This window comes from Sceloporus occidentalis, unplaced genomic scaffold (genome assembly GCF_023333645.1).
Source record: "Sceloporus occidentalis isolate IW3139 unplaced genomic scaffold, rSceOcc1.0.p SCAF_9, whole genome shotgun sequence".
In the NCBI taxonomy this organism is placed as follows: Eukaryota; Metazoa; Chordata; class Lepidosauria; order Squamata; family Phrynosomatidae; genus Sceloporus; species Sceloporus occidentalis.
This window is the reverse complement of record NW_028316989.1, coordinates 32610081-32637684: the sequence shown is the minus strand read 5'-3', so window position 1 is coordinate 32637684 and position 27604 is coordinate 32610081. Positions and strand designations below refer to the sequence as shown.

The following is a 27604-nucleotide window of genomic DNA, read 5'->3' as shown; positions in this document are numbered from 1 at the left end:
ATTTCTTCCCCCTCCTTGGTAGCCATGGATAAATGAAGCTCAGAAAATTATTTCAGACAACGATCTCCAAGACAGCCATAGCCAAGATGACTGGGGAATTCAGAGAGATGGCATCCAATAAAGTAATTCCCCCAAGCTCTATATTCATCCTTACCCTCCTTGGTCTTTCACGGAACAGATCTCCCCAAGCCCTACATGATAGCTTAGGGTCTATCTGGTCTTGCATGTAACAGATTTCCCACCTTGAGGTTTGTGACACATAGACTAAAATTTGATCTCTGGATATGGGGAGTGGGAAGGATGGATGTCCTAAACCCTTTTGGTCAAGAGGATTGGCCAGTACACAGCCCTTACACTGACCTATGAATGGAGCCTTCCAACATCAGGCTACTTGTTCTTCATTGTACGGACCTTGATGACCTTCTCATCTTCATCCCCTCTCCCTTCCTTCTCATCCTGTAAGTTGTGGGAGCAAGGTGACAAAAATGAGCTAGAAACATTTACAATCTCCTGACATACGTACATTTGAGTGAGCTTGAGCCCAGAGCTTTGAAAAATATCGGTTTTGGATTATAACTCCAGAAACTCCTAGACAGCCATGCTGGGCAATTCTGGGAGGTGTAGTCCAAACAGATAACCTTTCCAAGCTCTTGAGCAACATTTTTAGTGCTATAGGGGTTTTTTTTGTGGGTTTTTGGGGCTCTGTGGCCATGTTCTAGAAGAATTTATTCCTGATGGTTGGCCAACATCTGTGGTTGGCATTTCCAGAGAAGATTGTCAGGAATAAACTCTTCTAGAACATGGCCGCATAGCTCCCAAAACTCACAAAAAAGTATGGATGCTGGCCATGAAAGCTTTCGACTTCATATTTCTAGCACTGATCAATACATATTTTGAACTCAACTAAATCAGAGAGGGAGGAGAGCATCTCCCATGAAACTAAGTGAAGCAACTGCCTCACATAGCAGATGTTAGGAGTGTGGTGGGGAGGGCAATTGTGGCATGTGCCCACCATTCTTCCTGAGTTGGCCATCTGGTCCCCTCTTTCAGAGGGCAGATATGTGCATGCCACCTGGCCTGCCCTGCACCTGCTGAGCACAACTGCTACCTTCTGGTGTGGTGGAGGACAATGTCTCATCACTTGTGTTGATGTCAAATCATATGGAAAATGTTCTCTCTGTCAGAGGTCCCCAAACCCCTAGTTAGCACAGCCATTGGATGAGGGATTATGGGAGATGTAATTTAAAACAGAAAGTAAGATTCAGCTTTTAGTCTGGTTGGATTTTGTATTTGAAAAATGGATGGGGAGTGAAGAGGAGGTATGTTGTTACCGGTAGATGCTGGCTCTTAGTTGGATGGTGAATCTGTTCTGGGTTTTAAGCTTAATTTTAAAAGAGCTATCTCTTCTTTCTTTCTTTCTTTCTTTTTTTGAAGAAAGATGTCATCTCTTTGGATCGCTTCTTTAAACTCTGGACTTAAACCCAGAGCAAACATGGGAACTCCACATCAGCATTTCATCTTGTCCTTCACTTTAGGCAGCAAAGTGTCTTGGGCCAGTCTTATATACACAGATGCCTTCATCACAAGTGTCCAGAATGTCTATTTACTTTACCCAGGTCAACATTATTGCTCATGATAAACCTTATAATGGGCCCCTTACTCACCAGCAAATAATCCTGGAGTATGAGAGAGGATGGAGAGCGGATGAACCCCAGATCTTGTTCTGAAAGCCGATTGGTATAGCTTTGCTTCTCCCGTCCCCACTTTCGGGCAGATTCCGCCAGCTGTGATAGTGAAAACAAATATTCAGCATAACCAGCCAGTGTATCCATGCTAATTCTTTTTTTAAAAAGAGTTGATTCATACATGTGCATGTATACAGAGTCTAAGATCCAACATGGAACATAGGCTTCAAGTTTGACTCCAAGGCAATACAACTTAATGGGTCTTTGCATAATTATTTACCAGTCAGAGAATGGAGGCCAAAAAGAAGAATGTCTCCTTCTATGACTTTCCAGAAACTAACTGGAGTAACTCCTGCAGAATTCCAACCAGAGCTTACAAATAATAAATTCTTTATAATATACACTGACAATAATTATGGCATAACTAGAAACATCTGAGGAAGTAGACTGAAGTCTTTGAAAGCTCACGCTGCCAACTTCTTTCTTTCAGTTAGTCTCGAAGATGATACAAGATCTTTCTACATACTGATTCTACAGACTAACACGGCTATATCTTTGAATTCTATTGCATAACTAAATTATACTATAACTATAGAATGGCAAGGAATGGGCTCATTCTTCTTCTGGTATAAATACAATTTAACAATAATTATTGTAAAACTAGAATTATTAGAAGTTATTTTTATAGTTGGGAGATTGCAGTAATTTTATTTATTTATTTAGGAATGGTATTTTACCACCGGCCACCATCTTGTAGCATCCTAATGCTTTTTAAAGTCATTGAAATAGTAAGTATCTTAGTCGCTTTGGAAAAGAACACAGAACAGTTTATGTTCTGGAGCACAACTTCTAGAATCTCCTTGCAAGCCTGTGAAGTAATTCAGGCTTTTTCAAGATGTACTTTGGAATAATGAAAAAACAAAAGTTACTTTTAAAAAGTCATGACATATATATATATATATTATTAATATTGGAACTAGTTTCTGGGGGGGGGGGAGTAGCTTTTCCAAGCTATTGTCAACTGATGTATTCAATGTTTGCACACTTAAGAGTTGATTCACACATTTATAAAGAAAACTATTTTAATGTTATCATTTGCCATTTGAACACCTGGGGCTACCGCCAACATCTAGGGTTCTTGATGCAACATTATAATGAGGGCATTGTGGAAACTTAAATGGCAGTGTTGTGTAATGGTTTGAACATTGGACTAGGACTCTGGGAGACTGAGGTTCAAATCCCGGCTCAGCCATGGAAACCCATTGGGTGACCTTGGGCAAGTCACACTCTCTCAGCCTTAGAGGATGGCAATGGCAAGCCCCATCTGAAGAAATATGTCAAGAAAACCCTATGACAGGGTCACCTTAGGGTTGCTATAAGTCAGAAATGACTTGAAGGCACAAACAACAACATCAAAATGGCTGATAGTGCCTGTTGCCCAAGCTGTTCTACACAGCTGGGGGGATGATGGTAGTTGTTATCTAATGCATCTGTGGGCACTTGGTTGGGAGAAAGTGGAAATGAGATAGTGATTGGTTTAGTCTGTGACCACAATTCAATTCAGGTCTTGGGAGGACATTATGGGAAATGTGGCAGGAGCCACATGCAAGGAGTAGGGCAATACCTGGCACTCCAGAGCATGGATACGCGCCTCAGCCTTTTCCAATTTTGAAATTAATGAGAGCTTTTCAGTGCCGGCAGAAAATGCATCCTGTAGAAAGTAAAGGAAGATTTTTTTTATGACACAAAGAGAGCAAAGCATCATGAGAGAGGCCACAAACAGAATTCCATACAATATCTCTTGAAATGGAGACTATCGGAAGTGGAGATCCATCTTCAGAAGTAGATACTCAGAAGAAGTATCCCCTTCTTTCTCTGTTCAGAGGAAGGAATACCTCTTTTGAGCAATCCTTTGCCTTTTAATTTAATGTGAGCATCTGATACAAATAACAATTCACTGGCCAATTCACTGGGGTCATCTTTTTTAGCCACTCAGTGCATTTTCAGTGGACTACCCAACCAAGCAATAGGATAAGCATTAAAGGTCTGCTAAAGGACATTTATGCACATGAGAAACACTTGTCAACATGGAACATCTTACTGGTAAGGCTTGCTGCTGCAGTATGATGGGGGAACGGAAAGAGGTTTTGCTAAGTTCATCCCGTAGCCTCATGTTCTCCATCAGCAGGGTCGAGTAAAGATCCTTAGACCAGCTGTCACCTGGGCCTAGGGGGCACATAAGATGGGAGATGGTCAATGAAAGAAGAGGGAAAGAAGGAAGCATCACCTGATAGAAAGGCAATGAGCATCAAGTAGCAACTATATTAAGTTGCAGCTATAGCCAGCATAGCCGCTAGCCGCAGGGGGTCACTAGCCGCAGAGTTGTAGCTCTAACCCACATCAGTATTGACTTTATTTTGATTTATCTTATATAATGAGTCCCAGTTGGAATAAATTGAATTGAAAGCAGTAACCAATGGGGTGCCACCTTGATGTCCCTTGAGGTCTTTTCCAACTCTGTGATTATATAAACTGATTTGAATGGAATAAATAAATAATACAAATAGTAAATTACCCTCACTTGGCCTATTCTGTGCTGTAGACTGTTGAATTAATGCTCCTGGTGTCTCTTGATATCTCTGCTCGCTAACTCAGAACTTGGAAATGTTATCTTTTTGGACTTCAAGCCTGAGAATCTCCCAGTCAGTATGGCCACTGGACACAGAGGGGACTTTAAGAGTTAATCTTCTTTGAACTCTTTGAACTCTTCTTGGAAGGGTGTTTCTATTATACGGAGGGCATACATTGCAAACCACTCACCTGTTCCTTGTGGTAAGTCTGACAACCGGGCTCCCTCTTTGAAGCGATCCTTAATCTTGTTTTCGAGCATCCGCTCCATTCTCTCAATCACCTTTCATTGGAGAAAAGAGTGAGTTCAACCAAGAAGGATAGGACTTTCATTTCATTCTATCCCAAGTCACATTGTCTCAGCCCCAGAGGAAGACAATGGCAAGCCTCCATCAAACAAATCTTGCCAAGAAATCCCAGTGATAGGTTTGCCTTAGGGTTGTCATAAGTGGGAAATGACTTGAAGCCACACAGCAATGACAATAGTAACAAAGGTTTTTGCTTCTGAAACATTTTGCTTCTGATACAGAGGACAAAGTAAGTCCTACACTTGGCAGTTGGTAGCTTCCATACCAGTGGAAGATTTTAAATTGGACTTTAAAGGAACTATCCAAGATCTTGGACACTACCTGCAAAAAAGTTTCAGCACTTGGGAAGGGTTTTAAGGACCCCTGTCTTGGAGTCCTCCTCTGCTTTGACTATTTGGGATCAGGTATATTTCCAGGTTGTGTAGGCTATATTTCAGAGGAAGGCAATAGCAAACTACCTCTGAGTACCTCTTGCCTAAGAAATCCTATGAAATTCATGGGGTTGCCATAAGTCAAAAAGGGACTTGAAGGCACCTACACATACATCACGGATAACTCCTTTAAAGTTCACACTAAAGCTTGGAATGGATTTACTGCCCAAGTGACATGGTCACCATTATTGTTTTCTCTTCATTCCTCATACAAAAGCTGGCTGGAATGGCAGATGAATCCTACTTCAATACTTGCAATGGGTCAATGTCTCCCCACTCCCTAAGAAGGGGAACCAGTTGGCTATCTGACAACAACCCCTCAGAATCCCTCTGCATGCGTGTCTGAGATCCTGGGACCTGTAATACAACGAAGCAACATTTCCAAGCTCTGACTCCATCAAATGTGAGGCATCAGGTTTGTTTAGGCCCTAGAATAGGTTGGTAACATATATCCTTCTGTCTCTAGGACAGAAACCTTGTCTGCATGGGCCAAAAGGTTCATTTCACTTCCGTTCTGGTGCTTTCCCTTTCAGACAATGCATAGCCCAAACCCCAGTTCTGGTGCATAGAGTCCAGACGATTTCCAGCATGTTCAGCACCAGAACCAGGGGTATAACATCCCTAACTTGACTTTAGAAAGCTTACCTCTTACTCTGAATCTTCTGGGAAGATCTGGATCTTTCCATTCCTGCACCAGGGCAGCTGTAGACATGAACATCCCAATGAGCCACCTGGTACATGGGCTGCTGTTGCTTGCTCTGAGTTCAGAACAAGGTGCCCAGCTATATGATCATTGCTAGGCACATCGTTCTGACACCAGAAGCAAGCAACCCACAGCAGCAGATATACTGGATAGCCCAGCAGAAAGCACCTGCATACAGCTTCTCCTATTCAGGAACAGAGGTCCAGATAATGGAAGACAATTGAGGCAACTCTGGGCCCAGGATACTTTAGGTTGCCCCTGGAACATCCTGCCCAGTGCGGACAAGGCCAGAGAAAGAGCTGGAAAGTCCAGTAGAAATACCTGGGAAAATGCTACAGTTGCATCCAGCATTTCCTACCTGAGATGACTGGTCCATTCCACCTAAGAGCAGAGCCACCCCTGCCAGTGAGTTTAAGCTCATGACTGTGATGTGAGAGTGAATTGCATTGTTGTGTAATTGAATCATGATTTGACATTTCCTTGCTCCGCTTTTGCTCACCTTTTCCTGCTGCCTCACAGCATCTTCGAGCGCGTGCATCTTGGCTATCTTGGCCTGATATTTCCTCAGCACCATCTGTTGCTGCTGATGAACACGTTGTAGCATCACCAGATCCTTTTCCCGATCATTTTTCTGATGGTGGAGGAATAAAAGGGCAGTGAGAAGGGGAGCAGACCAGAGTCCTCCGTGCAGAAGATAAGCACTTCCTTGGGGAGGATCCTGGACAAGTTACTTTTCAACTGCATTCCCCAGAATTCTGCAACTAGCATGGTTGCTCTGGATTTGTAGTCCAAGCAAGTTACCTTCCCAAGCTTTGCCTTGGAAAGTCGTGGATGTGATCACGGCAATATGAAAACAAAGAATGAGGGATCTCCATAGAAGAATACAAATATTACACTAAAATGAAGGAGCCAGCTTGGTGTAGTGATTTCAGCACTGGACTGTAACTATGGAGATCAGGGTTGGATCCTCTGCTCAAGTGTAAAAACCCACTGGGTGACCTTGGCTAAGTCACTCTCTCTCAACCTCAGAGGATGGTAATGGCAAACCCCCTCTCTGAAGCAACTTGTAAAGAAAACCCCCACGATAGGGCTCACCTAAGTAAAAAAAATGATTTGAAGGTCAAGAGTGCGAATGAGGAGGAGAAGGGAGGAAGAGAAGGAAAAACTCACCCGAATGAGTTCATTCTGCAACCTTTGCACCCGGTCCTTCATCCTGGCCATATCTCGAGCTCCAGAAGACAGTTTTTGCTTGAGGGCCACTAAAAAGGAAGGGGGGAATTGGAGACTCCAGAGAAAACCCCACTGAGGCCAGCCTCATTGCTCCTTTATGCTCTTTTTCAAGTGAAATGTAAAGAGCTTCTTGGCTTGGGTGCACCACTTTTGAATTTATTTTGAATTTATCTTATAAAAGATAAGAACATATGGAGCTGCTTTATGGAAAGCAATTGTATGTTGTACCATCCTACCACCTGGTTCACTGTTGTCTACTGAGTTATGGACTGGAAAAGTCCTCAGGTCCTCTAGATGTTGATGCACCACAACTACCATAATCTTGGCCATTGGCCATGCTGGCTGAGTCTGATGAGATTTGGAATCCAATACTGTCCAGAAAGCCAAATATTTTCCATCTCTGTTTTGAATGGAGGTCTGTAAGGTTCCAGTTTGTCTGCTTAAACTCAGTTCTGCCTCAATCACAGGCAAAGAAATGGCAAGTCACAACCTTGGTGTGGTACAGTCATCAGAAAAAGCTAGTACTGAGAAGACCCAAGTTCAAATTCTCAAACAACCATCTATTTGTGCAATCACCATTCTTAATTGAATATAGACCATAGGATCATTATAAGGATAAACTTGGGGAGAACTCCACAAGGATGAGACATGGAAGTAAAGGAATAGTAGACAAGGAGGAATACACAGGTGAATTTTGCCAAAATATTCCCCTGCAGTTTATCTCCTTGCAACCATCACCTCAGAGAACCTGTGTCATTGCAGAAGACAAGCTCACCTCCCAGAGTTTGGAAAAGTTACTTTTTTGGAAGGACAGCTCTCACAATCTCGAGTTTTCCAAGCTCCAAAGGAATATCTAGGGCTTCAAAGAAGGCAAAGTTTAAGTAAAACCTTGTTGAGGCTTGCAATGCACCCACACTACAGAAATAATGCAGTATGACACCACTTTAACTGCCATGGCTCAATGCTATGGGATGCTGGGATTGGTAGTTTTGTGAGTTATTTAGCCTCTGTGTCAGAGAACCTTGGTGCCACAATAAACTACAAAGCCCAGCATTCCATAGCATTGAGCCACGGCAGTTAAAGTGGTGTCAGACTGCATTATTCCTGTAGTGCAGATGCAGCCTAGGAGACTCTGTTGAATTCAACTCTACCCAAAGGCTCTCACCCCACTTGAAGGAGAATTTCTAGTTGTCACCATGTTTCCCTGCTTACAACAGTATTGTGGAAAGAAGAGCTAGGCAGTTTCCTTACCTATCTTGTCGACTATTTCTGCCTTGGTCATGACGTCCAAGTCAATGTCGTGGAACAGGGCCCGACCCACATCCTCATGCATGGCAAGGTTGCGCCTCAGGGTGCTGTTCTCAGTCTCCAGGTTGGCAACATGCCGACGGAGGGAGAGGATATCTTCCGCCATCTTCTGCATAGCTGCCCGATAGTTGTCTGTCTCCTGTCAGCCAGAACCCAGCAAAGAGAAGAAGAAAGGGACTCATGGGTCTAAATCTTACTGACAGTCCTGACTAGATTAGATCATTTGAATCAGTATCATTTATCTATGTGTTGATTTATCTATGAATCAACAAATGATTCAATGGGTCTCCTTGAGTTGAGGCTAACCAGTAGGATTCAGACCACCGTTAGTAAACCAGCCTCCCATGACAGCAAAATTTCATTCATTCATTCATTCATTCATTCATTCATTCATTCATGGGATTTATATCCAGCCTTTCTCTCTAAATGGGATCCGAGATGGCTTACAACCATTTATAATGCCATTTTTTTCTAAAACCAGTATACTTTTTAAGAAAAGTTTTTATGACCCAGTGGCCTAAATTCTATCGTTTGTCATTGTTAGTACTTTGAAATCAAGTGACCCTGTCCTAGGGTTTTCTTGGCAAGATTTTTTCCCAAAGAGGTTCGCCATTGTCTCCAACTAAGGCCAAGACAGTATGTCTTGCCCAACCTTCAAACCACACCATATGTGTGTTTACGTGCCTCCAAGTTGCCTGTTACCTTATGGCAACTCCATGAATTTCATAGGGTGTGCTTTGGCCAGGAATCCTCAGAGGTGGTTTTGCCAGTGCCTTCCTCTGAAATATAGCTCACAGCACCTGATATTTGTTGGTGGTCTTCCATTCAAGCACTAACCAGGACTTAACTCTGCTTAGCTTCCCAGATCAAACAGGCCTTTTGCTTCTAAATCCTATTGTTCTTGTTGACTAAAGTAGAGCCACTGAATCAATCAGATTTGCCTATGTGTTGACTCACCATTCAACCATTAATGCAATGGGCTTACTCAGGTTGGCACACATCAACTCAATTCCAGCCAATATTCTCCTTGAGTCTATATTATATCTCTGTAAACGTTAACTGTAGGAATAAGGCAGTATGGCTTCAAAAGGAAGCCATTCCTTCAAACACAGGAACATTTTGATACCAGTAGCTCACTGGGTTACCTTGGGCAAGTCACATGCTCTCAGCCCCAGGAGAAGGCAATGGCAAACTTCATCTAAACAAATCTTGCCAAGAATACCTCATGATAGATTCGCCTTAGGATCGCCATAAGTCAGAAACAACTTGGAGATATACAACAAAAGTGGATCTCATCCCTTGCTGTAACAATTTGTCAGAGGGGAGTTATTCCAACCCTCACATTGATCCTCTCCATTGCTCTGCATTGTCTGTCATGTTCTGGAGCAGCTCCTTTGAATCATGGCCCTGTGCTTTGAATCTAAGCAGATTTGGAAGCCTTTCCTCCCCTAGTGCCAGCCTTGGCTCGGCATGCCAATCTCTTTCTTCATGCCTGTTTTGGTTCTATAAGATCCTGAGATACAGCATGTGACTGACCTTGCCTTCTTGTTCCAAACTGTTCTATCTGCCTCCCACCTTCCCTGTCTCTACTTCATCTCAAAGTGAAAGGCAAGCCTTTTGCTAACAAAGAGGCTCCTTGGAGAGAAAACATGCTGGTCAGAAAGCATATGCAAAATGGAAAGGAAAAGGCCAGGCACCCTGGAGGCATTAAAACAGAAGGGGTTTTTTTTAGTTCATGTAACCTAAATTTAGCTGGATTAAGTCGGGTGACATAAAAGATTTTGTTGCTCGTGTTGTTATGTGCCTTCGAGTCATTTCCAACTTATGGCAACCCGAAGGTGAACCTTTCCTAGGGTTTTCTTGGCAAGATTGGTTCAGAAGAGATTTGCCATTGCCTTCTTCTGAGGCGGAGCCTTCCTCTTCATGCCTGAACAGAGAATTGAATCTTGGTCTCCAGAGTTGTAGTCCTACACTCAAACCATTATGCCATGCTGGCTCTCTGATATGAAAGATTATGCATTTGTTTGCACATCTCTTGAAACTTGTGCTTATTGGAGGCTGATCCCAGTAGAAAGGTACACCCACTCTGGGCTTCAGTGTGAACTTTAAGGAGCTATCCAAGATGTACAATCCAATCTGACAAAAAGTTTCAGCACCTTGTATAGTTCTTTTCAAAGTCTGGTGGAAACCTAGAGTAGATTCACTGTTCCACTGACATAAAAGCAATCAGCTGGCACTTGATAGCTGCAATTCAACATCCTCTGAGCATAGTGTAAATATCCACATGTGCAGATGCACTGCAACAGCACTACGCAGCCCTCATGCAGAACAGCAACATTGCATATTGGGCAATGCAGAATACACAATTGGAAGTGCAATACACAATTCACAGCTACAATATGTAACTGCAATGGACCACCACTATGTGCACTGGAGATGATGTGGGGCCCACAAAGGGCCCACATGCTGCAAAATTATCAGAATGGGGTTCAAATTTGGAGAGAGATGCTGGTGGGAGGTGGTGGTAAAGAAATGCCCTTGGGATCCATATTATGGACTGTGGGCTGCACTTGGTCCCATCCTGATTAAAATGGCCTTAATCTATTTATTTGTCTAGGGTACATCCACACTGCAGCAATAATGCAGTTTGCCCCCACTTTAAGTGCTGTAGCTCTATCCTATGGAATCCTGGGATCTGGAGATTTACCAGGTCTTAGCATTGTCTGCCAAGGAGCGCTCGATAAACAAAAACTACAAACCCCAGGATTCTGTAGGATGGAGTCATGGAAGTTAAAGTGGTGGCAAAGTGCATTATTTCTGTAGTGCCTCAATCACTTGTACCTCTGAGAATGCTACACTGCGATATAGGAAAGCCTTAATCCATATGCACAATGTCTGTGGTGGCGGCAATTATTAAAGGGGCTGGTGGTGTCCAGTGGGGAGATTAGATGAATTAAAGGCTAGTCTGTATATAAGTGTATCATGCCAATTGCTGCACATTTTTGCACATTCACATAATAATAATAATAATAATAATAATAATAGTTTATTTATATCCCACTTTTCCAATTTTGATCAAAGCGGCAACATCAATGTTTGTCTTCACTTTCCTGTGCAAATTTGCATCTGTTTGGCCTCCCCTCCGTCAAAAATGCACAATCATGCAAATCCACATAAAGCATATGCACGGAGAATGCGCAATTGCGCATCCTTGTGGATATACGGGTAAAAACTGAAACAAAATTTTCAGCAGAGTTTGTCGAATTTTTCGCACACACCCCTGCACAAAAATCTCAAACTCCTCTGAATTGTGTCTGGCAGGAAGATCCCATTCAATCTGAACAGAATGAGGAGTATTTTAATTGTGTAGACAAGCCCAAAGCCTCACACAGATACTACAAGGGCCATATTTGATGCCATAGCAGTGGGACAGGAGCAGGTCCTCAGAGTTGAGGTGGGATAAGATGAAGCTCTTACAGAGTGTTCTTGCAATCAAGTAGAGTTGGACTATATGCAGCTTTCCAGATGTAGTTGGACTGCAACTTCCAGTATTCCTGCCAGTACAGCCAAGAGCTGTGGCTGCTGGGTGCTGCAGTCCAACCACATCAATAGGTCTGCACTTTACCCATGATGGACATTTTCCTATTTGCAGCACAGGACTTCTTTTGATAACTCCTTTGTAACAGAATGGACCTTGTAAATGGACCCCATGGTCAGACTACCCTGGCTGTGCATCAGTGTCATCTCCTGAGATGACCCAGAGCCCTTTTGCTCATCTGACGCCAGCGCACTATGTCAAAGCAAAGCAGGAGAGGGAACGGCAGGCCTCCACATCATCCCCAAGAACAGAAACAACCATGGCCCCCATTAGATTCCAGGAAACCAGTCTCCTTGGTCAGTAAACAAATAATCTCTGCTTATCTCTTGACATTCTGCTGAAGACCAAGGCCAGGAGCTCAGGAGGGCATCCTCTTGGAACAGACACAGCTCTGTCATGGCCATCCCTCCCTAGTGAAGCTGCCCCCCTTTCCAACAAAGCTATAGGAGCATCTGCCAGAAGCAAGGAGTCAACAGCTTCTCTGTCCCCAGGCAGAGCTTGGGAATGTTACTGTCAGCTCCCATAATCTCCTACAGGAGGAATCTATAGTTTCCCTTCTCGCACATGTCATTTTTCTATTGCTGTGATTGCTCTTCCTCTTTCATCTGAGCAAGTGTTTTGGGTTTCCGTGCCCATGTGGAAGAATTGCAGCTCACATCAGACTGGCCTAACACATCCAGGGACGATGGATGATGGAAACTCCAATCTAACAAGGGCTGGGGGCAGAGATATCCCCCACACCTGATCTAGCCCACCTATAATACCTTAATGGAGGGGGGGTGTTCAGAACATTACACATCGTAAGGAAAAGGATAGTGGCCTCAAAGATCGTGAGTGCACAAAGGGGTGTGCGATGGGAGTTGCAGTCCAATAATATCTGGAGCAAGATGGACCCTAAGCAAACGGGGCTTCTTTCAGTATTCTTTTCTTCTCCTCCCCTTGCACACAGCAGTTGCCATTCTGTTAGTGAAATGTGCATGCAGACCTCTATTCTGGGTTATTTTGGGCCTCTTTAAGAAATAGGAAATAAAACAGACTGGTAATCCTTCTCTCAGGAATATATAGACTAGGTGGGTAGGTAGTATGAGTCAATGGAAAAAAAAAGATTTTAATAAATTAGCAGGGCCACCAGGAGAGGGTTTCGGCTGACTCCAAACCCTCCAGCTATCCCCATTTTGCAGATAGTCCTGAATAATCCTTTGTCATCTCACTGTTTTTGGTTGCTTTAAAAATGAAATGAGTTTCTCCCTTTGTCCTCTGCTTACTATAGTTGCTACAAACTGAGTCCAAAGTACAAAAACAGTTTGTATTCAATCAATTCAGCAGCGGGAAAGAAGAAGTTGGAATGAGGTCTTGTCCTTCCCAGGAGGCTCAGGCAAAAGGAAACTGCTGCAGCGTGTGTGTTCTTCCATATTAAAAACAGTCATAACTTTTGCCATTTTGACCTAATCCATTTTTCATCTGTGAACTGGAGGGCATGCTAGTCTGGCTGACCGTAGTTTAGTTAAATTCTACAAACCCAGAGATGTTTTTGGACATTTCTAGACTTATTCCAGACAGCCAAGAACAAACAAGCAAACAACAAGAAAACATTGTTTGTTCTTGGCTCTCTTTGTGAGCGAACTGAATCCCTTTGCCTTTCCCAGTCTCTTCATCAACCCCCTTTGGGTATTAGCATTTCTTATGAACAATTTCTAATCCCTGTACAAGGAATCCCATTCACAAATGTTATTCTCATACCCCTTCTTTGCCAGCTCAGCAGATCACTTCTGCAAATTGAGTTCTTTGCTGCAGAGGGCAGCATTTGGCTTTGAATACTGAAAGCCCTTTTCGAGCACAAAACCGGAGAACTTCCAGCAGATTCCTTGTCTGATATCGATTTTTAGAGCCAAGGTAGATTGAACACAGCATGACTCAAGCCGTTCGGCTGATCTGCCTTGTAATTCTTTAGCTTCGGTGGAAAAATCATTCTTTCCCCCCTAACCATTTTGCTTCACGAAAAATATTCTATAGGTCATTCTAGATCTAGATCCACTGGGCATCTCCCAGTCATCCAGAAGAAGTTGATATTGCATCAGGCTTGATAATGTATAAGGAGGAAAGTCAAGAAGCACAACCTGCCCTGTAAATCTACCTGAAGATGAGTTCCATTCACTTCCTTTCCCCCATGAATAATTTCCACTTTGCACTTTGAAAATTGCTCTTGCAAAATAATTTGGCTAGCATCCTGTTAGGTAACATTTGTATTCTCAGCAGGGGAGAATGGTTTCTCATTTCTGAGGCTCTTGTACAATAGAGCGAACAGCATGGCCATTGTGATTTGGTCCCAATGCACAATGGGACATGCAAACAATCCAAAATCCAAAACAGTTCTGGCCTTAAGCATTTCTGATCAGTGAGACTCAACCTATATATCCTGCCTTTTCCTTGGTTAAAACAAACATAGGTAAACATTTATATGAAGCAATAGTTAAGAAAAAAATTAAACTATGGAACATATGAAACTGTAATTCACCCAGCATGTTATACAAGGCCTGTTTCTACTGTCCTGCCATACTGCCATTTTTTATGATTCCCACCCCTTCCTTCAGCAAAAGTGTAAAAATAATCCTAAACTTTCTTACCACCTCCTGGATCTCTTCAACGATCGGCCTGCCAAATACAAAACAACATGTCAATCTTCGGAAATGTTCCTCACTGCCATTCCCCCTGCTGCCAGCCTTTGGAAAGGCATGACCCACAATGACAGGAAATACACGTTGGCCACAATAACATGGTGGCTAGTATGACCAATCCCACATTAGAGCTTTGAATCTTATGTACTAGAAACTAATGCATCCAAGCTACTTGTTGTATTTAATTTCTTTTCTTTTTTTAATTCTGGCAAATTAACATTACTGGTTGTATTTGTGCAAGGCAGATGAGGACAATAGCTGTGTTAGTCTGTGTTGGCATGCAAAGGGAGCTTGCAACACCTTTGAGACGAACCGAGAGAAAACAGTTAGTAACATAAGCTTTCATAGACAAGCACTGAATCCACAAGTTTGTTTATAACGAAGCACCATTCCCAGAATTCCATAGCACTAAGCCCTGGCAGTTCAAGTGGTGTCAAACCAGGTTATTTCTTACTGCCACCATCATGACTTCCAACCAAACCTACTTTAGTTGGCACCAGTTGCATGGGGAGAAGGAGTTCCATTCTGGTATTGATCAGAGCATTGTCAAATGATGTTTCCATCAAGTTTTGGTGGGTCAAGCCAGGAAAGCTTACTTAGTTAAGTACATTTAACTTCAGTTGTTGTTGTTGTTGTGTGCCTTCAAGTCGTTTCCAGTTTATGGTGACCCTATTATGGGGTTTTCTTGGCACGACTGGTTCAGAGGAGGTTTGCCATTGCCTTCCCCTGATGCTGAGAGAGTGTGACTTGCCCAAGGTCACCCAGTGGGTTAAGTATACTTAACTAAGGGCTGATACAGGATTCCAGCCAAGGTTGTTATTATCATCCTGCTCATTTCTTGGCAGGCCAGGCTGTTGCCACATGTCACAGTGGCCTTTTTTTCACTAAGAATGAGGAATGTTAGAAATATGCGGGGGAACTGAAAACATCTTGGTGAGACCCATTTCCCAAAATCTGAGTGTTATTTTATCACTGTATCTTGAAAAAGTGTTCTTTATTATTGCATTCTGTAAAACAACAACCAACAACAATGATGTCTGCCCCAATAGATCAGATAGTCCCACTGTACCTGGCAAAATCAGTCTGTGGCAGGATGTCAGCCACAGCATCATGGGGTGGCAATGCATCTTCTGGGATCTGTGGAAAGAAAGCAAGAGTTTACTATCATTGTACAGCTGAAAAGAAGTGGTTATTCTCCATGCTACTGTCCTTCCTTCCTTGGAAAGAACTGGCGTTATCATTAGGTAAAATACAGCAAGTGCTTCCATTTTATTATTATTTTTTTATTTCATTTTATCTCACTGATAGTCCACCTTTCTCTCATTATGAGACTCGAGGCAGCGTTCAATACAGATTTAAAATAAAATATTCTACACCTAAAACCACTTGCAATATAAAAGTTTAAAAGCCACTCAGTACACAATGTGATTTTTGGAAAGTGAAGATTCACGATTATTTACTGGAAAAGAAGACAAGATTTAATATACATACATACATACATATGCTAAAACTTTCAGTGTGTGAGAGGGTGGGTTATTTTTAAGAATAAAATCTTACTGCTTATGGTGGTGTATTCCCATTTATCTTTTTCTTTTGTGTTCATCTTTCAGCATTGGAAATTTGTATTGATATTTACGAGTAAACTAATAAACAGTAGTATTAAAATATAGATTTGTGCTTCTTAGCCAAGCTCAATCCAGAAGACATTTTGGAATTCTTCCTGGACAGAAGGGTGAAATGTAGGACATGCCCTGGAAAAGGAGGATGCCTGGTCACCTTGCATGTGGCCCACTGGCTGCATTTTGCCCCTCTCTGGTGTAGATCTACACTCACACAGTGGATTGTACTACACCACCTTCCTGCTGAATACAACCTTTGTGCCACTTAATACAAATAGTTCTCATATTGTCCCATTGGCCAGTTGTGTGTGTATGTGCACAGGACCTGTTTCTGCAATCCCAGTGAAAGTACTGATGATGAATCATTATGCGCTATTCAAGAATGTGTCACCGCATCTACAACATTTACATTTGCAGAACTTTGCTTATCTGCCTGGAAACTGAGTATGGATTGCACCATGGCCTAAAAAGCACAACTACATGCACAAAGGAACACATGCATGTGTAAAACAGCAACAGGATCCCAGTCATTATTGAGTGTCATCCCTATTTTCACGCATAGTGTTCTGGGGTAGTAACAGACATGCACACGTATGCACACACCCATGACTCAACACAGCTGCCTGCGTTTTTGAACTCTCCTTGGAGGAATGCCTACGAAAAACTGGCACAACGAATCTCTACCCTTCAAAGTTCATCACTGCAGTTCAATGACTTTGAATGTGTTTGGCAGAAAGCCATTGACTCTTACTGAATCAAGGACAACTTTGTTCTTCAACTGAACAATTCTGTCCATGTCCAGTCAGAAGCAAGACCCACTGAACTCAACGGGAATCATTTTCGTATAAGAGAGCATGGGATGCCAGCAGTGCAAAAACCCAAACTAGAGAGAAACTTTCCAATGTGCTGAACTCCATCTCCAAATCATATTTAACACACTGGATAGCTCATTTAACATTCAGAAGAAAACCTAGATTTGATTCACCAGCCTCTGCCATGTAAGCCACCAGCCATTACTTCCATTTAAAGCCCCCTTTCCTCCACTTGTAACCCCAGCTACTCACAGTAGAGGAAAATGGCCGATAGTACAATGTCATTTGCAGTTTCTGAAAGGGTCAGATCTGCCTGAAATCACTCCGACAAGGCTTGGAAAAATTCTTCTATCATTCAGAGACCAGGAGCAGTGGCTTGAACCCTCCTCCAGAGATCAGATTAACTAGCTTTTCCGCCGGTTGCCAGGTACCTGTCATTTCCAAATGGCAACCTCCACAAGGCTGCAAACATAGGAACCACAAAGCAAACAGGTGTGCCCTGCAGACATTTAGGCACGCACACCTGCCAGCCCCCCTTTTCAGGTGGAAAAGTGGAAAGAAAAGAAGTACGGCCAGATTCTAAACTTACAGAAGCAGCCCAGAGCATGGGGATGAAGGTAAGGAAAGATTTTCTTCTGGGCAGAGCCAGCCAAGTGTATGGACCAGATTTCAGATATTGCTCCTACTCCTCTGGTGAATTGACAGCTCAGTGCGGTTGCTACAACACAGCTCCTCTTAGCAACCAGGTGCCCCTGTCTCCCTTGCCAAGGACTATGTAATGGTATAGTAATGGGAAAAGCTACACCTGTTGGGTTTTTGCCTTATTAGGCAATTGTTAAAGGCCCTGGTAAGAGGAGCATGATGTCTTTAAGACTTCCATCATATGCACAGAGAATCAGGAGTGAGATCAAGGTAACAAGCCTCACTGCATACCAGTATGATTTAAAGCAAATTGCTGATCAAGTTATATGACCGTTGTTCCCATTTCAAATCAGTTCCGATCCTACTTTGATCGATTTCTGTTGCGATAAAGCAAGGCAAATGCAAACAACAACAACAACAAAAACAGTTTGTCCAGACACTAGTTTCCTAGCAGTTCGTTTGAAAAGAGTTGATTCCGATCAAAAAGTGGGAACGACGGATCTGAATTGCATCATTCTGGAGGGGAGGGACTAATGGCAGAGGGGTGTTTCCCATCCCTCCTCAGCGCTTTGTGCTTGTGGTGTGACCTATGGGAGCGCATGATTTTTAAAAAAAATAAAATAAAATTATTAGAAGGTTGGATTCATTGATTTTGCAACTACTTGCAATCAGGGAGGCAAGTAGTTGCAAAACTAATGAATCCAATCTTCTATCAATTTATATATGTCCCAAGCTAGGCTGCTGCTTACATCACTGATGATGCACAGATGATTGACATGCATTTTGAAGTGGTGCAAACTAGTGGGGATGACAATCGTGCCAAAAAAGAAGCAATTACAAGGGATAATTAAAAGATTTGCTTTTATAGTGGGAACGATAGACCTTTTGAAATGGATTTACCAACATGGAGCAAAGGCGAATCCCAAACCGGTTTAAATGTAAGTGGGAATGAGCCCTGGGAAGGGGTTCAATGGCTCTTCTTCAATGTGCCTATAAACCTAGGGAGAAATTGAAGAGGATGTCTACTACCTAGTGTATGCCATTGATCTTTCCTGATCCGTATTGTCTGTCTATCCCAAGGGTAGGTACCTGTGCCATTCAGATGGTTTAGAAATCCCATCTTCCCAAGCCACTGGCTGATCTGGTGAGGCTCACTGGAGTTCAACAACATATCTGAAGGGCAAATGCTTTCCTTCTCCTTGCCTGTACTGTCTAGTAGTGATCCTCTACGGTTTCCAACTAGACATTTTTCCAGCTGTGTCTGGAAACCCCAGAGACTGAACACTGGGCATTTTGCATGCAAAATGTATTATAGATTCAGAACTATATGTCGCCATCAGAGAGCTTGAAATGATGGCCAGAATCCTGCAAATGACATACACAGATGTCAGTTACGCTGTGCATAAGGAATTTTTTTTTTGACAATGCACAACATCACTGATGATGCTGTAAATGGAGTTGCTCCTGTGGGACAGTTGTACATCCAGTGGCGCATTAAAGTACCAGAGTGGCATTTAAATGCACATTGCTTCTATGCATTCCCTTTGAAGACTGCACACTGGTATTATGCAGTAGGCTGTCAGCCATGTGCACTGATTATTGATCCATATACATCCCACTGTGTTGGTATTCAGCACAGAGGTTGCATAAATTAACTCCAAAGGCAGATATTTATGCTATGCTGAGACAATATAAGATCTTAGCCAATGGGTTACCACCATACATTTGTTTTTACAATAGCTAAGGCATAAATAAGGTATGTTTCAGTTGTAAGAGAATAATAAGAGATAAATTACAGTATTGGGTGGCAGATCTGTAACTCATTTGGTTATTTTCGCAGTTACAGGGAATGTGTGATTTCTCTGTTTAGGTGTGTTTTATACCACAAGCAAGCAGTTTATAACATTCTGATGCTGCTTGTTCTGTTTTGTTTCTTAAAAAGAAGGAACTGCTCTCTGGATTCACTCTGGGTTTTAGAATGTAGAAATAATGCTGTTTGACCCCACTTTGTCATGACTTTGTCCTCCAGAATCCTAGGATTTGTATCGGAACAGCTATTACCTCTCAGCATCTTCTGCCCAAGGTGGCTGCCTCCTTCTGCCTAATAGCAGGGCCGGCCCTCATACCCTTGGAGTCCCGTTCTGGTTTCCTCTGCTCCAAGATGCACTTTGCTTCCGAGCTTCTGAGCTTGACATTCACTTCCACTGTACTTATCTCCGACTCTCCGCCTTTGGAGCTCTTGCCATGCAATTGGTCGGAGATAAGAGAGGGTGGAAGAGCTCTGCAAAGTTATCGCTCCCGCCTTGAAGTGTTGCATCTTATTTTCGCACACGATGGGTAGTGAAAGCTTTAGGCTTTTGCTTCCTCAGCGCTCTTCCAAGCCATGCGCCTGTCTAATGTTTCAAAGACTCAATTAACTTCTGAGACTTCTCCGTGTTTCAGATATCTTCTGCCACGACCTTCGCTGGGATACATCACTTGTACTTCGGCACTGGATCCGTCATACTTGTTCTGTACTAATCCCTGCTAGTCCAGGCTCTAGGGCACAGGTGGGGGGATGCTTGTGGGCCACATATAACCACATATACCTGGATCAATGGAGTTCTGGGAACTGCAGTTTTATGAGACATTTGGCCTTCTCTGTCAGAGAACTCTGGTGTTACAGCAAATTACAAATCCCAGAATTCCATAGTATTGAACCACAGCAGTTAAAGGCTGCAACCGCACTGCAGAAATAATCCCGTTTCACATCACTTTAACTGCCATGGCTCTGTGTTATGGGATTCTGGTATGGAACTGTAGTTTTGTGAGAGATTTAGCCTTCTCTGTCTGGGAGCTCTGGTGCCACAACAAACTACAATTCCCAAAAATGCATGGCATGGAACCGTGGCAGTTAAAGTTATGTGCAGCTGGATTATTTCTGCAGTGCAGATGCAGCCTTGGTTGTCATTTTGAGAAGGATTGCAAAGAAAAAGGGAGGTCTTTAGGATTGTTGTGTGTGGCTCATAGGGGGAATTGTCTCTTAGCTCCCATATAGTTGCCAAGCTCTTATTTAAGGCTCAAAAGGCTTGTGGGAATGACCCATCTTATGCCCCCTTTTCCTCAGTGCTTCCTCCTCCCAGCCATGAATCCTAGATCTCATACCTTCCAATTGTTCTGATTTGGTAGGGAAAGTCCGGATTAATCCTCTGTCATTCCACTTTTTCAGCTGCTTTTAAAATGTCCCAGTTTCTTTCTCCTCCTCCCACTTTCACCCTTTACCTTCCGCTTACTTCAGTTGCTGCAAACCGAGTTCAAAGTTTTGCACTCGCTTAACATGCATGTATTGCATGCATGCAAGTAAAAACAACAACAGCAGGGTTTCCTTCTAAGTGACCTGAGAAAAAAATACTGAAGATTATCCAGACAGGGAGAACTTTGTTCCAGACATCCATCTGAGTTAGATATGTTGATGGAACAAGATACACACTCACCTTGAGGAGGTCTGTTTGGGAGGTCTTACTTTCAAGTTTAATGAAGGAGATCTGGAAAATAATAATAATAGTACTAATAAATACCAGATGCTATAGGCTATATTTCAGAAGAAGCGATTGGCAAACCCACCTCTGACTATTCCTTGCTTAAGAAAACCCTATAAAACACATGAGGTTGCCATAAGTCAACAGTTGACTTGGATGCACATAAACCCACACATCGAGGAAGTTCTGGCAAAGCAAACAATAAAACAGCAAGCACCACATTTCCTTGGTGAGCACACGGATATTAAAAGGAGTGACTCTACCTTATGGCAACCCTGTTGTGTGCCTTCAAGTCATTTCTGACTCATGTTGAACCTATGCATGAGGTTGTCTTGGTTAGATTTGTTTAGAGGAGGTTTGCCATTGCCTTGCCCTGAGGCTGAGAATACGTGACTTGCCCTTCTCTGTGATTAATGTAATCCCCTATTTTATATCCCTGACCTACACGAGACCAGATCCCTTTATAACCCAGCCCAGATTGAAGCATGCGGCTGGTCTACACATAAGTGTGTTATGTGAACTGATGTGGATTTTTGCGCATTGGTGGTTTTTGTCTCTATTTTTCCTGTGCAAATTTGCATCAATTCGCATCTGTTCTCCCTCTCTGCACAGCCATCTGCATCCAAAAATGCATAAGCCTGAATTTCTGTGAATCTTGTGGGAATGGATCACATTCTATTCAACTGGAATGAGCAGTGTATTAACCGTGTAGACTAGTCCATGGTTGCCTATTACAGTTGTTTTTTGCCAGTCATTGACCACAGCAATAAAGATTAATTGATTGTTTAACTGACCCTAAGGCAGTTGACAACTCTACCAGCCACCCATTCCCAGTGGATTTTATGTCCCTGACTCCAAGGTATGACAGAATCATATGTCTGCATTAGCCGGCAATGCCATTAGTCCTGCTCTTAATTCAGGGCTGATCTCATGTCTCTTCCCATAACTTTAGCAGACAGTCTATTATCTGGTTGCTTCCTATGGAGACACCAGAATCCTTTTGCTCTCCATCAGTGGATTCTGTTTCTTTCAAACCAAGAGAATTCCAGGTTTGAGCTAGGGATCTGGTAGCACAAATAAAGCACTTCAGTGGTGGCTTAGAGGCTTCCACATCCTCATTCAGAAGTGCTTAACCCTACTCCCCAAATAGTTTTGAATAGTGAGAGCCAGTGCGGTGCCGTGGCTTGAGCATTGGACTATGACCCTGGAGACAGGGTTCGAATCCCTGCTCAGCCACGAAACCCATTCAATGACCCAGGGCAAGTCACACTCTCTCAGCCTCAGAGGATGGCAGTGGCAACCACTCCCCTGAAGAAACTTGCCAAGAAAACCTTTTGATCGGTTTGCCTTGGGGTCACCGTATGTTGGAAAAGACTTGAAAGCACACAACGACAATAAAGTTTGAATAGTTCTTTTGAAGTTAGGACTAAAACCAGAAGCATAAACCTATCATCCATCTTAGAATGCCAAGAAAATGCTAAGCACTGTGTTCAGCCTGGGCTGCATCTGCACTGCAGAAATAATGCAGTTTGTCCCCACTTGTCATGGCTCAATGCTATGGAATCCTGGGATTTCTAATTTGCAGAAGCACTCTAGCATTTGAACCCTGGTTTCCAGGGTCCTAGTCCAACACTCAAACCACTACAACACACTGACTCCTGACTGTATATGTACACAATGAAAAACCATTCGCTTTCAAATTACCTTTGACTTTCTGGGCCAAAGGAAGCTCCGTTCAGCTTTCTGTGTTCATGCACATTTGGATGAATACTGAGTATGCAGATCTCTATCTGCAATTGCCACTAGCAAAGGTTCCTATGCTTTAAACCAGTTTTCCTCCAACCTGGAAGCCTCCCAATGTTTTGGACTACATTTCAACCATCCATGGCCATTGACTATGCTGGTTATGGATGATGGGAGCTACAGTCCATACTATTTAGGTGGCCACTGTGTTGAGGAAGGCTGCTTTAAACAATGACTGCTTTATGTACGTACATCCAGAATGTATAATTCACATCGTACACATCTTTCACCCACCAAGAGCAATAAATGATAAAAAATATGATTAAAACTTTTCATAGAATCAAAACATAGATACAAATGAAAGGAAAAGAAAGAAAAAAGGGAGAGAAAAGGAGGGAGGAAAGAACGAAAAATACACCTTGGCATGATATTAAAGTTAAAATGACGTAAAACATCAGACAAGTATTAGAAGCCAGGCTGAACAGAACGGTCTTTACTGCCAGTCTAAAGCAACATTTGAAAGAACCAATTTCAGGTTCCCTGGTGTCTGATGGATGGAAACTGGCTAAGCAGCCAAAAAACAAAACAAAGAGCCCGAAACACTTTTGTAATTATTACAAGGGATTTAAATGCTTTGAAATTCCTGCCAGCGTGCAGCTTATTTAGATTTTTTTTACTATATATATATCACTTGATAATTCTCAAAGCTTTCTATTCCCCACAGTAATCTCACATGCCTTTCACATCTAAGCAACAGGGATATTTTTCTTCTTGGTCTCTCTGGTGTGTGTGTGTGTTTTCTTTTTGCTCGCACATTTATTTCTTCATTTTACAAATTAGTTGGAGACTCTTAGATGTCTGTGATGAATTTCAAATGGTGGAATCTTTTAATCTGTTTACATCTGTAAAGAAGGGTGCAATAGTAGTTCAAAAATTGTTTTACATGGTCTCCTGGCCCCCAACTATTCCTACAAGGAGTCACATGATAGATAGATAATATAACATAAGATATTACAGTGAAAATGCAGACAGTGGAGTTCAGGTTTTCTCCTAGAAGAGCACAGAGTTTTAGCTGAGGAGGTACTTAAAGTTACCTACCCCACCCCACTGTTTAATGCAAACAGAGGTAGAGTAACTCTAACTGAAGGCTAGGCAACCTGTGTTGGAGGATCAGGGGTGTAGTAACAGAAGTATTCATTTGTCCTTTCCCATTGTGGCTTCCATGTAAGTGGAATGCTGAACCCACCCCAGGTTTTAGACTGAACTCCAAAGGTGCTATCACAGGCAGTAATGCTACGCTGAAGAAAGAATCCAGGACATTGGGCAGCTCCTTTAAAGTACAGTTGACTCTCCTTATCCATGAATTCTTTACCCACAGATTCAGACATCCACAGCTTGAAAATATTAAAAATATATATATATTCCAAAAAGCAAACCTTGATTTGATCATTTTATATGAGAGACACCATTTTGTTATGGGGCTATACAGACTGACGGCTCCACACCGCCTGTTTTTGCCCCAGAAGGCCTCGGCAACCACATCCAGCTGCCTCCGGAGGGAGCAGAAAGAACCCACTTCTGGGAGGGTTCTTTTTTGCATCCCAGAAGGGGTACCAGGCCCGCTTCTGCACCATGATGATGCCCCTTGTGCACAGTGCCATTTAGGCGCTGCACATGAGCGTCATCATGGTGCATGCTGTGAAGACAACCAGGTGGTGCAACAAGAGCTTTGAGTGTATGGATGCTCGGCCCTAGTGTGAGGACAGGCCAGCACAAAGTGCCGGTCTGTACAATCCCTTAGTCATTGTATTTAGTGGGACTTGAGCATCCATGGATTTTGGTATCCACAGGAGGTCCTGGAACCAAACCCCAGCAGATAGCAAGGGCCCACTGTTCACTTAAAATCTTGATTCACTGCCTTACTGACTCAGCACTTGTCTACACTGGCCAGAATACTCCAGACTATTCTCATAGTATTTTGGCCCTGGAGATAACCCAGATTCCCCTGTTACCTCTCAACTCCATAGCAATGCTGGGCGGCTGTCCACAGATGCATCCCTGCTGTGTTACCTGGTGCCACTGCCACTGGCTCCTTCTGAGGTCAGAAATCAGGTTCCCAATGTCGATCACACAGCTGGGCATCTAGTTGTGGCTTTAGAGGGAGCCTCTGACACCACAGTAGTGGTGCTGGGTGACACAGTGAGAATGTGTGTGTAGACAATTGCCCAGCAACACTACAGAGTGCTCCAGATTTTGCATGGGCTCTTCTTTTACATCAATTTAGAGGATGGAACATGTAGAACATTTCCATCATAATTGGGTTGCTGTTTGTTTAGGAGGGTGGATATTGATCAGGTGAGGCCAGCCACTCTGATAGAGCAGCCCCAGCGGAGAGCACTAAGGATAAAGCCAAAGAGTTCACCCCTATGAGAACAGAAACATCGATGCTTCGCAACACAATGAAGTTATCAAGGCATAACCTTAAGGGACTGTCTCTTTTTGCAAGAGAACAATCCAGACAGGGGATTGATTTAAAAACAAACAAACAAGAAAACCACCACTACAAGGTTATCTCTGACGTAGTTGACATTACTGATAAGAAGCACATGATTAACATCATTTGCCAAGAGCTGATGGATGATAAAACGGATACACAGATGTGAAAGAGTGAGAAACTGATAGCAGGATATCCCACATAGTTCTAGCAAGCCCCTGGTCCAAATGTTGGACTTTATGGAGCCAAAAACAGCACCTTCCACACCCAGGAGGAAGGATCATCCATCTTGGAGGAAGCCATGAACTGACAGATCCACATCCATCCCAGAAGGAGAAAGGCTTCAAAGGTCCATATTTTGTGAGATTGTCCATGCAGAAAAAGAAAGAGTTACAAGTTGGTTGACAGCTGAGTGCATGAGGACTCTCTTCAGGGCATGGACCATTTTAACTTTGGCCTCAGGCAGCAAAATGCCCAGCGCTGGCCCAGACGCACCCCATTCCAGGTTTAAAACCAAGAACATCCAGTTCAGGTTTAGAGAACTTCTGTTCCTCAAACCTAGCTTGTAATGCAGATTTCCAAATGCTTTTTACCCGACAGTTTCGCCTTAAAAGTATTAATTCGCTAATCGATAGCGGAAGATTAAAACCCGGCATTTTGCAGGGTAGGGGAATGGAGGCGACCCTGCCTACGCAGCAGTTTTGCAAAGACCGATTAATCCTGACTAATGGCTTTAGAGCCCCAAATCAAACACAGATTTCATGGGTCACATTAATATATTGACCTTGAGGGTGGCCAAGCCGTATCCGTTGGAAAAAAAACAACCTTGAGAATGTGAGCTCCAATAGGAGTTGAAATAGATCTCTAGGGGGGTCCCTTGAGAATGTTAAATCAGGAAACTATCCAATTTTTGAAACCCCCCTTTCAAATGACCTGTCTCACCTGCCGCCATGCTTTCCTGATGTGTCCGCTGTAATTAATTGTCTTTTATCAGATTAAACTAGAGGTGAACTCCCAAGCTATTTGCCTTCATCTCCACAGCTGTGAAGACACAGCCTTGCAGATGAGTAACAAGGAGGAAGGGAAAGCAAGAAGAAAGGAGGAAGAATACATCGCCAAGGAAGACTGCGATGGTATATTATGCTCCTCTCGCATGGCTATTCAATTTGAGAGTTAATTGGATTGTATTGAAAAACACTGCACCTCAGCCGAAGCCAGCTTAATAGAGATGTGCTCTTCCTCGGTGTGTTCCCCGCTCCCTCCCCATTGCAAAAGCAGTAATTCTGAAAGGGGCACCGAGATGGCCATCAGCGCCATGTTGCAATCCCAGCTGCCGGATGCTGATACGGTATTGAACAGGGAAATAAAAGCCGTCGGATTACACCGGTAGAGCTCTCTGAACAGACAAACGCTTCCTAGATAGGCCTGGCTCTGCTTGGTCTGTTCTTCAGAGATAAGGGGGAGGAAGGAAGGAAGGAAGGAAGCAAGCAAGAAACCCTCCTGGATGATGGGAGTGGGGAAGGGGGAAAACAAATCTCTCCCACCCAGTTTGCATGCCAGCACCCTGTCGATTTGCAATGAGGGATTTTCTCTCTCTAATGGCCAAGAACGGGGTGGGGGGCACGAAAGTCATTGAGAAACTTCCCATGGCCTCTGACTGAGCCTGGTCAAAGATACGTCTTAGAAGGTGTAGAAATCAGGCTTAAAGACCGTGATTGGATAAATACATTGATTAATCCCATCCACAAAATGTGGAAAGCACCAGCCACACCAATGAGGAGGAAGAGGAAGGTGAGAAGGAGGAGGAGGAGGAGGATGACAATGTCAATGGCAACAGCAGGAGCAGCAACAAATTTTGTTCCAGTCATGGTAAGTGCCCTGGGAGCAATTCCAAACAGAATGACCCAACGTCAGAATGATCACAACAGCACCAAAGGACTTCTTTCTTTCAGTCAGTCTCAGAGGTGCTACAAAAACTCTCTACATACTAGTTCTACAGACTATCATGGCTATATCTTTGACTTCTACCACAATAGCACATTTCCCCCACTCGCAAGACACTATTTGGAACATGCACTTGTCCAATGATATGCCACTGTTTCCTAGATTCTTGGATTCACTCATGGTCCAAAACTCCCAGCAGGTGGAGGTACAGTCCCTGTTTAAAATATATCCAACAAAGAAGAGTTCACCACCTTGGCAAGATTTGT

General features: G+C 43.1%; 1 protein-coding gene across 1 annotated transcript in view; it reads right to left on the bottom strand.

Annotated features, from left to right (window-relative positions):
* Positions 1-27604, bottom strand: part of LOC149307203 (coiled-coil domain-containing protein 33-like) — a 138655-nt gene that overhangs the window by 2059 nt on the left and 108992 nt on the right. Inside the window, exons 14-24 of the mRNA XM_089538577.1 lie at positions 21113-21163; positions 15636-15703; positions 14516-14543; positions 8237-8432; positions 6926-7014; positions 6255-6386; positions 4506-4596; positions 3787-3911; positions 3310-3396; positions 1665-1784; positions 361-456 (exon numbers count right to left, since the gene is read on the bottom strand). Of these exons, the coding sequence (XP_089394703.1) occupies positions 388-456; positions 1665-1784; positions 3310-3396; positions 3787-3911; positions 4506-4596; positions 6255-6386; positions 6926-7014; positions 8237-8432; positions 14516-14543; positions 15636-15703; positions 21113-21163 (1056 nt within the window). The 3' untranslated portion in view covers positions 361-387. The remainder of the gene's footprint in view (positions 1-360; positions 457-1664; positions 1785-3309; positions 3397-3786; positions 3912-4505; positions 4597-6254; positions 6387-6925; positions 7015-8236; positions 8433-14515; positions 14544-15635; positions 15704-21112; positions 21164-27604) is intronic.